Genomic DNA, 13296 nt, shown 5'->3' with positions numbered 1-13296 from the left:
ATTGATCTTCCTCTCCAATACTCTCTTCTTCTTCTTTCCCGATACTTTCTTCTTCTTCATTGTAACAACTGATAGGAGCCATGAGCCAACATTCTTCGGCTGGATCGTCAGGGTTACCGTCGAGAAGTTCTCAGGTTGGAGTTCCGTGTAGATGCCGGTGTGGTGGAGAGATTAGAACCTACACATCAAAGACGGAAGAGAATCCCTGTAGGAGATTTTACAGATGTGTTGTTGGTGTGAAGGTAATTTACTTTTATCAGTCCTTATTCATCACAATAGCTGAAATTTATTAAATATTGTTATCGAAACAATGATTTTAGGAGAAGAAGGAGAAACACATGTTCCGTTGGGTTGATGATGCTGTTCTAGAGGAGATTAGGATGGTTGAAAGCAAACAAAACCAACTCTTAGAGGACCTAAAAAAGATGGTAACAAACAATGTGGAGCTCCAAAAGGAGATGGTGAAGGAGATGGAAGAAAAGATGGAGAAGAATATGATTGAGATCATCAGGCAAGAGCTAATGGTTGCGAAAGAGAGTATGGAGAAGTCGAACAAGCAGAGGATTTGTGTACTAGTCGTATTGGCAGTTTCAATGGCCTGGCTTTATAAGAAGATGATATGATGTCTTTGCTTTCTGTATTTTGTTGTTATGCTTAACACTTTTTGTTAGTCTTGTTTTTTGTACTCTGGTTTTAATGAAAGTTTGATTGAAAGAAAACACCATCAAGGAATTTCAAAACACATGAGTACTTCAAATGTCTTAAATCAACACCATCAACGAATTTCAAAACAAATGAGTCTATTAATCGAAAATAAAAACCATCAAACACCATCATTCATCACAAAGCAGCTGCCGTGAAATCAAAAATTCAAAAACAGGAATCTTAAGTTGATGCACAAACCATTGTTAGATCACGATATCACAGGTCGTTCTGTTATGCCCTTCTTTGCCACACCGCGCACACTTATGTCTCTTTGACCCTTGTGAGTTTTGTGATGATTTTATCTTGTCTTCAGCGGATTCATATCTTCTTTTTCTTCGCCGTCCTGGATGTCTTCTTGTTTCAGGTGGTCGAACTTTTGCATCTTCAACATACTGTGGGACTCGCCATTCTTCTTCAGGAACACCTATTGGATTAACAGTTTCCTCATATTGCGATCTCCATGCAGTAGTGGTATACACATCATCAGCATAAGGATATAGATCCTTGCCTATATCAAAAGCTCCTTTTATAGCATGTCTACAAGGGAGTTTTTGGATGCTGAACTTTCCACATGAACAAGTCCTTCTTTCTAAGTCAACAATGTAGTCTACTCCATTACCTTTAACCTGGATCTGCGATCTGCTCATCAAATAACCGTTCATGAATTTACCTTTCTCTATTCTTCTTGAAATCTTTTTCTCCACCTCAACAGTTAAAGGATCTTTATGCTTTGCACTTAACTCTCTACTCTCATAAAACCAGCGTGTCATCATTTCTCTGATGCTGTCTAACAAAGGAATTATTGGATACTCTCTGGGTGTCCTCAAAGCAGCATTAATTGATTCAGCTGCATTGTTGGTGTTAATATCATACCTATAACCCAGAAAATGACAGCGAGCCCATTTTGTCACATCGGCTTCCTCTAGATAACTTCCAATAGCAGGACTAATATTGTTAATTTGCCCAAACTCTTTCTCAAACTCAGCAACTCTATAAGCTTTTGATGCTTTTGCAACCTTACCAGCGACACCTCTTCCCTTATGATATGTTATCACATTGCTAAGCAAGTGGTGGATGCAAATACCATGTTTAGCCAATGGATAGATGTTTCCAATTGATTTAGCAATCGATGTATGTCTATCTGACACAAATGATAAACCTTCTTCATCAGCTATAACCATCTTAAGTTGCATAAAAAACCACTCCCATGAACAATCATTCTCAGAATCAGCAATTCCAAATGCGATTGGATACAAATTGGAGTTACCATCTACAGCTGTAGCAACTAGGAGAACCCCTTTGTATTTATTCTTCAAAAATGTACCATCAACTACTATCACTTTCCGCATTGACTTGTAGAACCCTCTTGTTGATTGACCAAAAGAAATAAATAGATATTTAAATCTTCCATCAAAGTCAATTTCATAATTCGTGAACGTACCAGGATTCGCTTCTTGTAGCATGTGCAAGTATTTTGGAATCTTAGCATAACTTTTCTCAGGAATTCCTCTAACTTCGTTAACTGCATACTCCCGAGACTCCCAAGCTTGGTGATATGTTAGCTCGCAGCCGTACCTTGAACGAATAATATTAACTATATCATTCGGTTTAGGACCTTCCTTCACGCCCTCATAGCTTTGCTTAATGAGATGTCCAATTGTTCTTGCAGATGGAGTCCTACAAAATGATTTTTTTTTTGAAGGGGCACATGTATGGTTACCCACAAACTTGTTGATTTTGAAATATGTAGACGCTTGTAAACACTCAGCCCGGAGACGCCAATTACAAGCACTATCAATGCAGCGTATACACCACCATCTCTTATCAGATTTTGTAATCCTATAGTCGCAGTTATATTTCATTGCATACATTTCCATAGTAGCCTGTAAAGCTTCCTTACTGCTGAAATATTCACCATTTTTTACCATTGAATCTTCCAACTTTAAACCAGCAGCATCACCAAGATTAGCATCAGTAGGCTTTTCTAATACATCATTAGTCGGCTTAGGTGAATTCCTTGAAATAATACCTACTGATTTTCCCACATCAACTTCCACATTACAACCATCGCTACTATCAACTGACAACTTCTTCAGATCGAACTGGACTTTACTCTTATCGCCATCAACTACTCTTTGGAATGTAACACACAACCGAATCATGTTTATCTTTTTCAGATATGCAAGAAAATTATTTATACCTCTATTATTTGTCAATACAACAGGATGACAATCAACTTTAACCTCTGTGGGTAGATAACTGAATTCCACATCAAACATATTTTGCTCTATTTCATAGTCTTCTGAAACCATCACCTTCAACTCTTCAAGAGATGTAGTGGGTTGCAAAGTCAGTAATCTAGCACGTTTTTCTTCATCATCAATAAATCTCCACTCCTTCTTGGCATCCAGTGTCCATACACCACAAGTAACATAGATTTGCATCATAAACAGGTAAGTGAAAGCTTTTGTGGAAGGTGGAAGAGATGGTGACCGATCACGTTAAGGTATAATGTCGATTTTTCTTAATTTGTTTAGCTTCTAAATAATTTAGAATATGTATTCTAAAATTTATTAGAACAAATCTAAACAATAATTACGAAATCTTAACCATAAATTAAGAATATTTAAAAAATATTTAAAAAATATTCACTTTCCTTATTTAATTTATTTTCTTTCTATTTTAAGGGTATTCTAAGGTTTACAGATTACAAATTCTAAAATTTCTATGATATATCTTCTACTTCTTTTAGTATATAGGGTAAAACGTAGAAAACGAATTCTGAATTGAAGTAGAATGAAGAAAAACGTAGAATTCATATTCTTAATTTTGTAGAACATGTACAAACTGTAGAATGAACAATCTAAATGTTTCAGAAAGAGAAAAAATCGTAGAAAGTCTATTCTAAACAATTTAGACCAGAAATCAGCAAATTACAAACTGATTTTTGACATCCAAAACATTTTTTTTTCAAATTTTTTTTTACACAGTTGTATACTAACATGGATTTTCTGTTTGTTAATTGGTTCAAACTCCTAAAAACTTCACTATTTCTATTAGTAGGGGCATTTTCGTCACAATTGACAATTGACAATTTAGAAAAAGATCCTTTATTTATAATTGGGAATAATATTGTGCTTGATGAAACGGGGGAATCATAATTAAAGGTCACGCAAAAGCATAAAACGGTAATGATATGTGTATATCTGTAAAAATCTGACAGTACTAGTGACCTAACTTCTACTCATCAATAAAACAATTCGAATCTGCTCCTCTGGATTATCCCATCTGTTAATATCACCTTTTTTTTTTGTAAAATCCCAAAGCCATGTGTTCTATACTTCTGTATTTAGTATTTCAATAATACATATATAGTCTAGAGATGCTTATTTATACCTACAGTCTCTAGTCATCAATTTCTTCAATATAAAAAGAAAATAACATAAGAAATGGCGGTGGAGATTAGATTACATATGTGAGAGTGAGAAATGTTGGCCACCTACCGCTAACTATCTAAAATGGCCAGCTTCATATTCTAAATTTGTTTGACTCAAACGTTCACAATCAGTCGAGTTCACAGCTGCGGACTGGTTTTGATAGCGGCGGTGATGAAGTGAAATGCCACTTTGTAACAACTTACTATTTATAGCTGAAGCAGAGAGCTGCAAGATTATAACTTTCTGTTTATGCATACACCATTTTCTAACCAAGATTTGTAGAAGCTATAAAGATATCTCTATCATATATGATCCATATATCACAGTAAAAGTATAAGTAACGAGACATGGATTGTAGCTAGTAGAATTCACATGATCAAGTCATCAAGTAACGGGAGGCTAAAAGGGAGTTTAATAGCTCCACAAGCTACGAGCAGAGACATAATCCATATGGGAAGAATCCACTGTATTGTAAACATCAATACTTGTTTCCCTGCAAAGTACATCAATCTATTACTTATATATGATTAAGCCAACGCTATCATATGGAATTTAGATGTGATGATGATTAATCAGCATGAGATTATTGTATTATAAATCACTAAACTGACCGGAGGAACGAAGCTTAGTCTCCGTTTGAGCTACGAAGATTTCGCCGATCTCTCGCAGCTTCTTTTCAATTTTTCCTTCGAATTTATTAGTATGGCCTAATAGAAGCTCATCAAACACTGTATTCATATCCATTTCCCTTTCGGACGAGACAAAAATTAACAAAAATCATCAAAAATTGGCACAGTTACGATTATAAGACGACAATCGTACGTAATGACTTGTCTTTACCCTTCGGAATCAAGATATGATCCAGAGCCGAACGCTCGCTCGATCTGAGCTATCGAAGGCTTGTTGTTGCCTCGCCGTTGTAATTTCCGTAATTGCTGGTTTTGGTTTCCCATTTGTTTGCTCACTTTGATGAGTTTTGCCGGTTTCTTAGACGGTGATGACGAAGAAGGAAGTGGAGACGGTGAGTCATTAGCTAGAGACGCTATAGGAGGCGTTGAGGCTCTGGTGGTGACGGAGAAGATGGTGGATAAGACCGCCATTGCTTCCTCTTCAGTCCTCACTTGTGTGGTTTGAATTTTTTTACTTAAGATGAAGGTTTCTATATTTCATCCTCTTCAATTCCCCCAGCCAATTAAAACTTGAGATAATGCCACGTCATCTAAGACAACCCATGTCACGTCAGCTGATACAAACCTTGAGTTTTGTTTTCTTTCTATTCTTGGTTATATGATATTTTTCATGTCTCTTCAAATACGCAACTTCCCTTTAGTCTAAACCGATTTCTTGAGCACACCGGTATAATAGAAAAGAAAATGTAAGAAAATGATAGTTTACGTGTAAGTTTGTTACAACATTGTGTTGATTTACATGTGAATTGAGTGAAGATTTGGGTTACTGAAGAAGCCTTTTTCTAACACAACAAAAGGAGAAGGAGAAAGGTGTGTGTGTACCACCTTCCATGACTTGAAAAGGATTTAAAATATTCATTTTAACATACATCAATCATTTTCCCAAAGGCTAATCGTTCTAAACCAAACACCACCCACTCTTAAACTACATTACCAAATCAATTAAAAAGGGAAACCATATAAGAACACAGCAGAAGAATATATGTGATCCACACCACTAGAGAGAAGCTTTGAAGCTATTCAACAAAAAGAGATCCATTAGTAATGGCAGATTCCGACAAGAGACGAGTAGCAACCACAATAGCAACAGCAACACCAGCCATTCAACCGCATCGACCACGAGCATTCACGTTACAGCCCTCGACGGTATCGTAAGTGCTAATTCTCTCTTCACGGTTGCGGTCTTTATCGGAATCTCCTTCGACCAACCACAGGATCTCAGCCTCACGGACAGAACCGAGTGCAGTGCGGGACGAGACGTGGAACGGGACCTAGTTGTGTTTGAAGTCATCTCATTTGCCTTCTTCCTCTTCTCCTCCCTCGTGGCTCAAGGGATGAAGCTAGCCATCAACCTTTTGAACAGCAAAGAAACGGACGAAGTGTTTAAAGCAAATATCAATAGTGATGTGCTTCGCTTCGGTGTGCTTGGTGCAGCTGGTGGATCTATCTTGGGCTGTGTATTTATCCTGTTGTCAATTGTTGATGTCATTCAGCTTCGTATCGGGCTACTCTCTTGCGGCAGTGCGTTGGCGATTCATACCGTGTTGGCGCTTGTGGTCTTGGTCTCTTCTGCTCTCAGTATTTATATCTTCACTGTGTTCTACTCTTTCAGGAAATAATTGATCTCTAAGAACCTGATCACAGTTGTGAAAGTAGCGATCAAAGTTTATACATATGTCTGTTCGATAATGTTTAATAACGTAAAGCAAACATATATGTATGTGCTGATAAGATAGTTACCAAGAATGTAAATCTCTGGTCATTCTTTTGCAAAACCACAACGCCAGCGCGACCAGCAATGAAATGAGACATGTCCTTGAATATTGAGTTCATAACTAGACATTAAAAGATCATACATATGTATCAACCACATAACGAAGCAATTAAGGCACAGACAAAACGCTTCATGATACCACCCAAAGACAGTCTTATATATTGCAAAAACTAAGTTCAAGCATTTGATGAAAAGAGCTCAAAGGTAAAACTAAGTTCTGGAATAGCTCATCTGATCATTAGAGCATGATTACTAATGGCTAATAACAACTTGTTCAAACTCAATGGAGTTGACTAAAACTCTGAGGTTCAAGGCTGCAAGCAATTATAACCAATTCTATTAAAGAAAGACAAGCCATTACTGCATTTTCAGGTATAGATGCGTATACCTGAAAACAGATGGGGAGGCCAAAAACATTTGAAGTAGATCAATTAGGTTAGCCTCTGTCAACTGCAAATATAATACAAACATAAACAGCAAGATTATAAAAATAAAAGAGGTAATCCACTGATCCATATGGTTGAACTGAGCTTAGATGTGATTTGTCTTTAGCATTCAAAGTAGATTGAAGATACCAAATTGATTCAAGGTTAAGAGAACAAGGAAAGCAAACACAATATACGCAACGAATCATACAGAATTTGACAAAGACCACAACAGCATTTTCCAAAATTTCTAATAAGAAGAGTCACTTGTCAACAAAAACAGAGCCTGGGACTGGAGAGAGTAAAAAAACAAAACTATTTCTAAAAGTCCTTTTGTTTCACAATCTTTGGAACCACTAAGCTTCGACACGAGTATGGCATTTTGAAATCGGAATCCTCAGCTAATTGTAACCCTCTAACTCCCAAAATCCTATGATTCCAGCGATAACCTAAAACTTCACAAACACATTTTAAGAGTACCTGAGCTAGAAATCGAGACGAGATTCAGCGACTTTGTGGAACTCCCTCACTGACGCCATTGTCATCGAAGTTCTCTCTCACTCGAGCCCATCTCGCTACGAACCTTTCTGCGGTTCTGCTGTCTATAATTTACACAACTGCCCTTAGTCCTTTGATAGATTATACGACAGCGTTTCACTTGTTTAAGTAAGGGTCTAAGGGACGGTGATAAACTGATAACTGAACGACGTCGAACTCACTCGTTACATCCGTGTCATAAGACTTGGCATTAACATTTTACAGATTCAATCCACGTTACATATGATTATATCTGCAAATAGTATAAGAATATGATTTGATGTCAACGTGATGACTTGGAATGATGGATGACTAATCGACTATGATCCATTTTTGGTAAATCCAAGAGATTTTTTGTTCTTTTAGTTTTTAAATACGTTACCAAAACAAGAAGCTACTTAGGTGTTGTTCGTTTGGTGTGTTAGATGCAGTATTTAGATGCAGATACATGTTATTGTTTTTAAATTATAAAAGATGATTTCATTTTTAAATATTTATTAGATGTTTATTTAAATTTAATATGAAAATTATTTAACTACAAACATAACTAAAATCACTAAAATTACTAAACCACAAAATAAAGGGTATTTTAATCATTTTTTATATTGTATCCAATTATCTATACCCGATTACAAAACAAACATAGATTGTTTCAGATACAATATCTGAATGAATTGGATCAAAAACACAAACGAACAGTATCTGGATGATGCATCCAAATACTCTGTCCAGATACTAAATCTAGATATTGTGTCTAGATCACGAAACGAACAGCACCTTAATCAAATCATAATCATGTTTGACTTTCGTGCATTCTTAGTATATACTATATAGTATATTAGTATGGTATAAAATACCTCTCCATCGTTGATAACATGTTTAATTATTATACCATCAGATATTAAAGCATTTTTACCCATTTGAAATTTTAAATCAATTGATGTTACGACCAAAAAAAAAAACTAATTGATGTTAGTATTCGTGCAAAAAAAAACTAAAAAACGTTGAATAGGGTCTTTTTATGAATTTCCATTTCTACACCATCAGCTATAGCTGCAAACGTTACATAGAGCTGCAAGGAACCATAGTGCTTGTGAGTTTAGAATCTGTGAAATGTATAAAAGACCTTTTAGCATGTGGAAGAAATTTAAACATGAGGGAACAATATTTGTTAATAGTAATCTGCGTCTTATGAACTAGAACACCTAAGTTAAAAAATAAATTCTCAGAATCGTTGAATACTTTCCAAACAAGTTTCTTACGTTTCTGTTGCACATCGTTTGGAATAAGATGTGCATGGTAGACCATCGAGACACGTGACCACATCTAAACAAAGCGTAAGAAACTTGAAAAATTGTTGATGGAGATTGACAACAAGGTAACTATAATAGCTGTTGAATAACATATTGTGGTCTTTGAATTGTTTTTACGAACATATTCAAAATTTCAAATGATTACAACACAACGTTTAACTTATTAAATAGCAAAGCAGCTTTTGAACGTTTATGTAAACTACAACTTGAGGTTTTTCTGAACCCCACGGGTTTGGCAATGAGGAATGAATCAGATGCTTATCACAAATGGATGCACCTTTCGGGCTTAGAGGAACGTTTTTTGAAGCAACGTTCTAAGTTACATTGGTTGAAGGTGGGGGATGGCAACAATAAGGTGTTTCATAGGGCTGTAAAGATTAGACAAGCGCAAATGCGATGAAGGAGATACTACGGCCTGATGGTGTAATAGTTGACTCTCAAGAAGAGATGAAGGCGGAAGCAGAGAGATATTTTCATGAGTTTCTTACACATAAACCATCCTACTTTACATGCAGCTCGGAGGAGGAGTTGAAAAACCTCTTGTCCTATCGTTGTTCAGAGGCTGAAAAGGACCAACTTGTGAGCGAGGTTACGGCAGACGAAATCAAGGCGGTGCTATTTGCCATGCCACATCATAAAAGCCCGGGTCCTGATGGCTATACGGTGGAGTTTCTCAGGGAGACATGGCCAATCATTAAGGCGGATTTTGTTGTGGCTGTTCAGTCCTTTTTCATCTATGGATTCATTCCAAAGGAGTGAATACAACCATTCTTGCCCTTATACCTAAGAAGACAGAGGCTAAAGAGATGAAAGACTATCGTCCTATTTCTTGCTGCAACGTCTTATACAAGGTGATATCAAAGATTCTTGCTAACCGGTTGAAGCTGCTCCTCCCACACTTCATTGCTCCGAATCAGTCAGCGTTTATAAAGGGACGACTTTTGATGGAAAATGTTTTGTTGGCGTCAGAAGTGGTTAAAGACTATCACAAAGAAACTGTATCTCCCAGATGCTCTTTAAAGATTGACATTTCTAAGGCTTTTGACTCAGTGCAATGGTCGTTTTTGCTCAACACACTCTCTGCGTTAGATTTCCCTTAGTTTATCAAGTGGATTGAACTCTGTATCACAACAGCATCATTTTCTGTTCAGGTGAATGGAGAGTTGGCAGGACTGTTCCGTAGTGAGAGAGGTCTGAGGCAAGGTTGTTCATTGTCCCCATACCTATTCGTCATTTGTATGCATGTTTTGTTTACTTTACTTGACAAGGCGGGTCTGGAGCAACGTATCAGGTATCACCCTCGATGTCACAAGCTGAAGCTGACACATTTGTGCTTTGCGGATGACATATTGGTATTCACTAATGGTACGAAAAGCTCTATTGAGGGTATTCTTCAACTGTTTGACAGTTTCGCAGCGATGTCAGGACTGTCAATCAGTCTCGAAAAATCAACCCTGTATATGGCAGGGGTAAGCGAGAGTGACATGGACGATATTCTTCACTCTTTCCCGTTTGCATCAGGTAGCCTACCTGTCTGTTATCTTGGTTTGCCACTCCTCACTAAGCGGATGACAACTGCAGATTATAGTCCACTCTTAGAGCGAGTCAGGGAGCGTATTAGTAGCTGGACAGCTCGGCATTTGTCCTTTGCTGGTCGCCTACAACTGATTGCTTCAGTCATTCATAGTTTAACCAATTTTTGGATGTCTGCATTTCGGCTTCCCAGCTCTTGTATCCGAGAAATTGATAGCCTATGCTCTGCATTTTTGTGGTCTGGTCCAAAGTTAAACACAAAGAAGGCGAAAGTTGCATGGTGTGATGTTTGTACTCCCAAGGATGAGGGTGGTCTAGGCCTGCGCTCTCTAAAGGAAGCAAATAAGGTAAGCTGTTTGAAACTTATCTGGAGGATACTGTCGACTAACTCACTTTGGGTTTAGTGGCTAAGACTCTATCTGCTTCACAAAGGCTCTTTCTGGTCGATCAAAGGTACCACTACTCTAGGATCCTGGATGTGGAAGAAACTCCTGAAATATCGTGGTATAGCCTCTGGTTTTGTGAAATATGAGGTGCACAACGGCCATCACACATCCTTTTGGTATGATCAATGGTCTTCCTTCGGGTGTTTGATTGAGACCACATGCCAAAGAGGCTGTATTGATTTGGGTATTGGTTTACATTCGACTATTGCTGAGGTTATGGCAACTCACCGCCGAAGGAACCATCGCAATGCTTTATTCAACCAAGTTGAGCAGCTCATTGATCAGCTGCAGTCTCACCAGCAGGCAACAGAGGACGATGTAGTTCTCTGGAAGGGTAAAGGGGACTGTTTTCGTGATTTGTTCAGCACAAAAGACACATGGGAAGCCATAAGACTGTACAAACAGAAAAACGTTTGGAGTAGGGGGTTTGGTTCAAGCACGCCACTCCAAAATATGCTTTTATGGTTTGGCTAGCCATCCACAATCGACTCTCTACAGGTGATAGCATGCGGGCTTTGAATGTGGGTGTTAATCCGACCTGCATTCTCTGCAACCAGTCTTTGGAGACTAGAAATCATATGTTCTTTGCTTGTTGTTACTCTTGGGAGGTTTGGTCTGGCCTCACATCCAAACTACTCCTCACGCGCTACACAACCTCATGGACTCACCTACTATCGTTATTGACAGATACCTCATTGGGCTCTACCAAACTATATCTCTTACGGTATGTTTTTCAGCTTACCATTCATTCACTGTGGATGGAACAAAACACAAGACGCAATGGCGACACAATCCTTCCTTCAGCTCAGCTAGTTTGACGACTCGATCAACAAATACGAAATCGATTGCTTTCAATCCAAGAACAGGGTGATTGGAAGTTACGCGACGGTCTGGTCACATGGCTCGCCACACGCTATCCTCCTAACTAAGGCACAAGTTTCTCAAGTTTTTTTTCTCTGAAAATGTATGCTCTTTCTTAAAACAAACGCTGCACTCGATGTACAAAAGTTTTTCTGAATAAATTTTACATTTTATTCAAAAAAAAAAAAGCCAAGAGTGTCACCAATGTTCAATATTTGGAATCTCATTTTGATGTTAAAGAATAAAGAGTTTACATCTATCATAAAAAAAACAATAAACAATACGATTATAAATTGGTAGAGTAATATTCTTAAGAAACAAGATCAGAGAACCTAATTTGTGGGTTAGACTCTTCGGTATGTTGTTGGGCTGTACAGTTAATGAGATTTCGAATTGGTGTGGTCGTAGTAAAACACGAATATAGATGATTTGGGTTATGAAATTTCATCAGTTTCAAGATAACTCCGTACAAAATTCAGACATACTAATGCTAGTGAAGTGATAAACCATATCAGGAGAAATAATAGAGGAAAGATAGGCCAAATCTTATGATGAAAGATTCTGAGTCTTATCAAATAGATTTGCGCATGTCGCCTTCTCGGGCCGCAATCTAATACATGTCGCATGTCGGCATATATAATTAATTATAAATGTCTTTAATTTCGTTCAGACCAGCTTTTATATTACTTTCAATGTGTGTTATGATGTAATAAAATGAGTTCTGTTGTAAAAAATCACTCTGTTGATTGGCTAATAGAAGAAAAAAACAGGGATATATATTTTATTAAAACACCGAACACTATGGATAAGCCATAATAGCTAGCGGAGCCACCTTTTTTTCATGTGGACTTCATGCGTCTTGCACCTGAAGCCAACATAAGCAACTAAGCATGATTCCGTTGGTCATCCTCCTCTCTCTTCACTTCTCTTCCACTTTATTGTTTCTTTTGTGCATCGTCGTTTTCATAAATCAATTTGAAGGTCATAATACATTTATTTTCTAACTCGTTTTGACGTCGTAGATCTCAAATCTTGTTATCTTAAAGCGCTGTGTCCCCCAATCTGGCCAACCGATTTTTTCACCAATTTTATTTTTATGTTTTCAGTTTTCACCATGCATGCACATGTATTCATGTCCCTGATTTAAAACGCGGCCGATTACGCGGCGAGTAGGCACTCGGCGGCAAGCAACCGCCGGGATTATGGTAAAATTGGTTCAAAAATCGGAAATTTTTTTAAAAAGTTGATTTTTGGAGTTTTGAAGATAGAAATCGATAGATAGTTGATGGATCTAGTATATTAAGCAGTAAACAATAATAAATAACAAATGAAATGATGAAAAGTGAGAGAAAAAAAGTGACGGCAGATTTAGGGGTGCAGATCTCGATTTTCAGAGGTTGAAGACAGGGACAAATTCGTCATTTAGTATTTCATTAAATCGAAATTGTTAAAAAAGGGCAAAATAAGGTAAGTGGAATTCGAACCTGGGTCACAGAGATACAACCTAGAGACTAGAACCACTAGACTACACTATAAAATTTGTATAAATACACATATATAATATATTATATTTATT

At 37.4% G+C, this 13296-nt stretch overlaps 3 protein-coding genes and 1 pseudogene across 3 annotated transcripts; 2 read left to right on the top strand and 2 right to left on the bottom strand.

Moving 5' to 3' along the window:
* On the top strand, window positions 81-623 carry LOC104783432 (uncharacterized protein At4g04775-like). The gene is made up of 2 exons (XM_010508590.1): window positions 81-242; window positions 321-623. Exons 1-2 carry the CDS (start codon window positions 81-83, stop codon window positions 621-623), a joined length of 465 nt encoding a protein of 154 aa, XP_010506892.1.
* LOC109132413 lies at window positions 914-2867 on the bottom strand. Its single transcript, XM_019244019.1, has 4 exons — window positions 1973-2867; window positions 1727-1876; window positions 1080-1627; window positions 914-982 (listed from the first exon to the last, which is right to left on the bottom strand). The coding sequence occupies exons 1-4, from the start codon at window positions 2865-2867 to the stop codon at window positions 914-916; spliced, it is 1662 nt and encodes a 553-aa protein (XP_019099564.1).
* Window positions 4315-5293, bottom strand: LOC104779475 (probable NAD(P)H dehydrogenase subunit CRR3, chloroplastic). The gene is made up of 3 exons (XM_010503838.1): window positions 4983-5293; window positions 4754-4890; window positions 4315-4635 (listed from the first exon to the last, which is right to left on the bottom strand). Exons 1-3 carry the CDS (start codon window positions 5240-5242, stop codon window positions 4511-4513), a joined length of 522 nt encoding a protein of 173 aa, XP_010502140.1. The 5' UTR covers window positions 5243-5293; the 3' UTR covers window positions 4315-4510.
* On the top strand, window positions 5643-6565 carry LOC104779474 (annotated as a pseudogene).

Source organism: Camelina sativa, chromosome 4 (genome assembly GCF_000633955.1).
Source record: "Camelina sativa cultivar DH55 chromosome 4, Cs, whole genome shotgun sequence".
Classification (NCBI taxonomy): Eukaryota; Viridiplantae; Streptophyta; class Magnoliopsida; order Brassicales; family Brassicaceae; genus Camelina; species Camelina sativa.
The sequence above is the reverse complement of the archived record's forward strand: the minus strand, read 5'-3'. Positions and strand labels throughout refer to the sequence as shown.

What these genes read in the sequence shown, in the direction of transcription:
- LOC104779475 (XM_010503838.1), bottom strand. Translation starts at nt 5,242, where the DNA reads ATGGCGGTCTTATCCACCATCTTCTCCGTCACCACCAGAGCCTCAACG. An exon ending in TCATATCTTGATTCCGAAGG is followed by an intron (nt 4,891 to 4,982) that starts GTAAAGACAAGT and finishes CTCGTCCGAAAG; the next exon opens with GGAAATGGATATGAATACAG. An exon ending in GACTAAGCTTCGTTCCTCCG is followed by an intron (nt 4,636 to 4,753) that starts GTCAGTTTAGTG and finishes TGTACTTTGCAG; the next exon opens with GGAAACAAGTATTGATGTTT.
- LOC104783432 (XM_010508590.1), top strand. Translation starts at nt 81, where the DNA reads ATGAGCCAACATTCTTCGGCTGGATCGTCAGGGTTACCGTCGAGAAGT. An exon ending in GATGTGTTGTTGGTGTGAAG is followed by an intron (nt 243 to 320) that starts GTAATTTACTTT and finishes CAATGATTTTAG; the next exon opens with GAGAAGAAGGAGAAACACAT.
- LOC109132413 (XM_019244019.1), bottom strand. Translation starts at nt 2,867, where the DNA reads ATGATTCGGTTGTGTGTTACATTCCAAAGAGTAGTTGATGGCGATAAG. An exon ending in AGTTGCTACAGCTGTAGATG is followed by an intron (nt 1,877 to 1,972) that starts GTAACTCCAATT and finishes AGATGGTTATAG; the next exon opens with CTGATGAAGAAGGTTTATCA. An exon ending in TAAGGGAAGAGGTGTCGCTG is followed by an intron (nt 1,628 to 1,726) that starts GTAAGGTTGCAA and finishes GAAGTTATCTAG; the next exon opens with AGGAAGCCGATGTGACAAAA.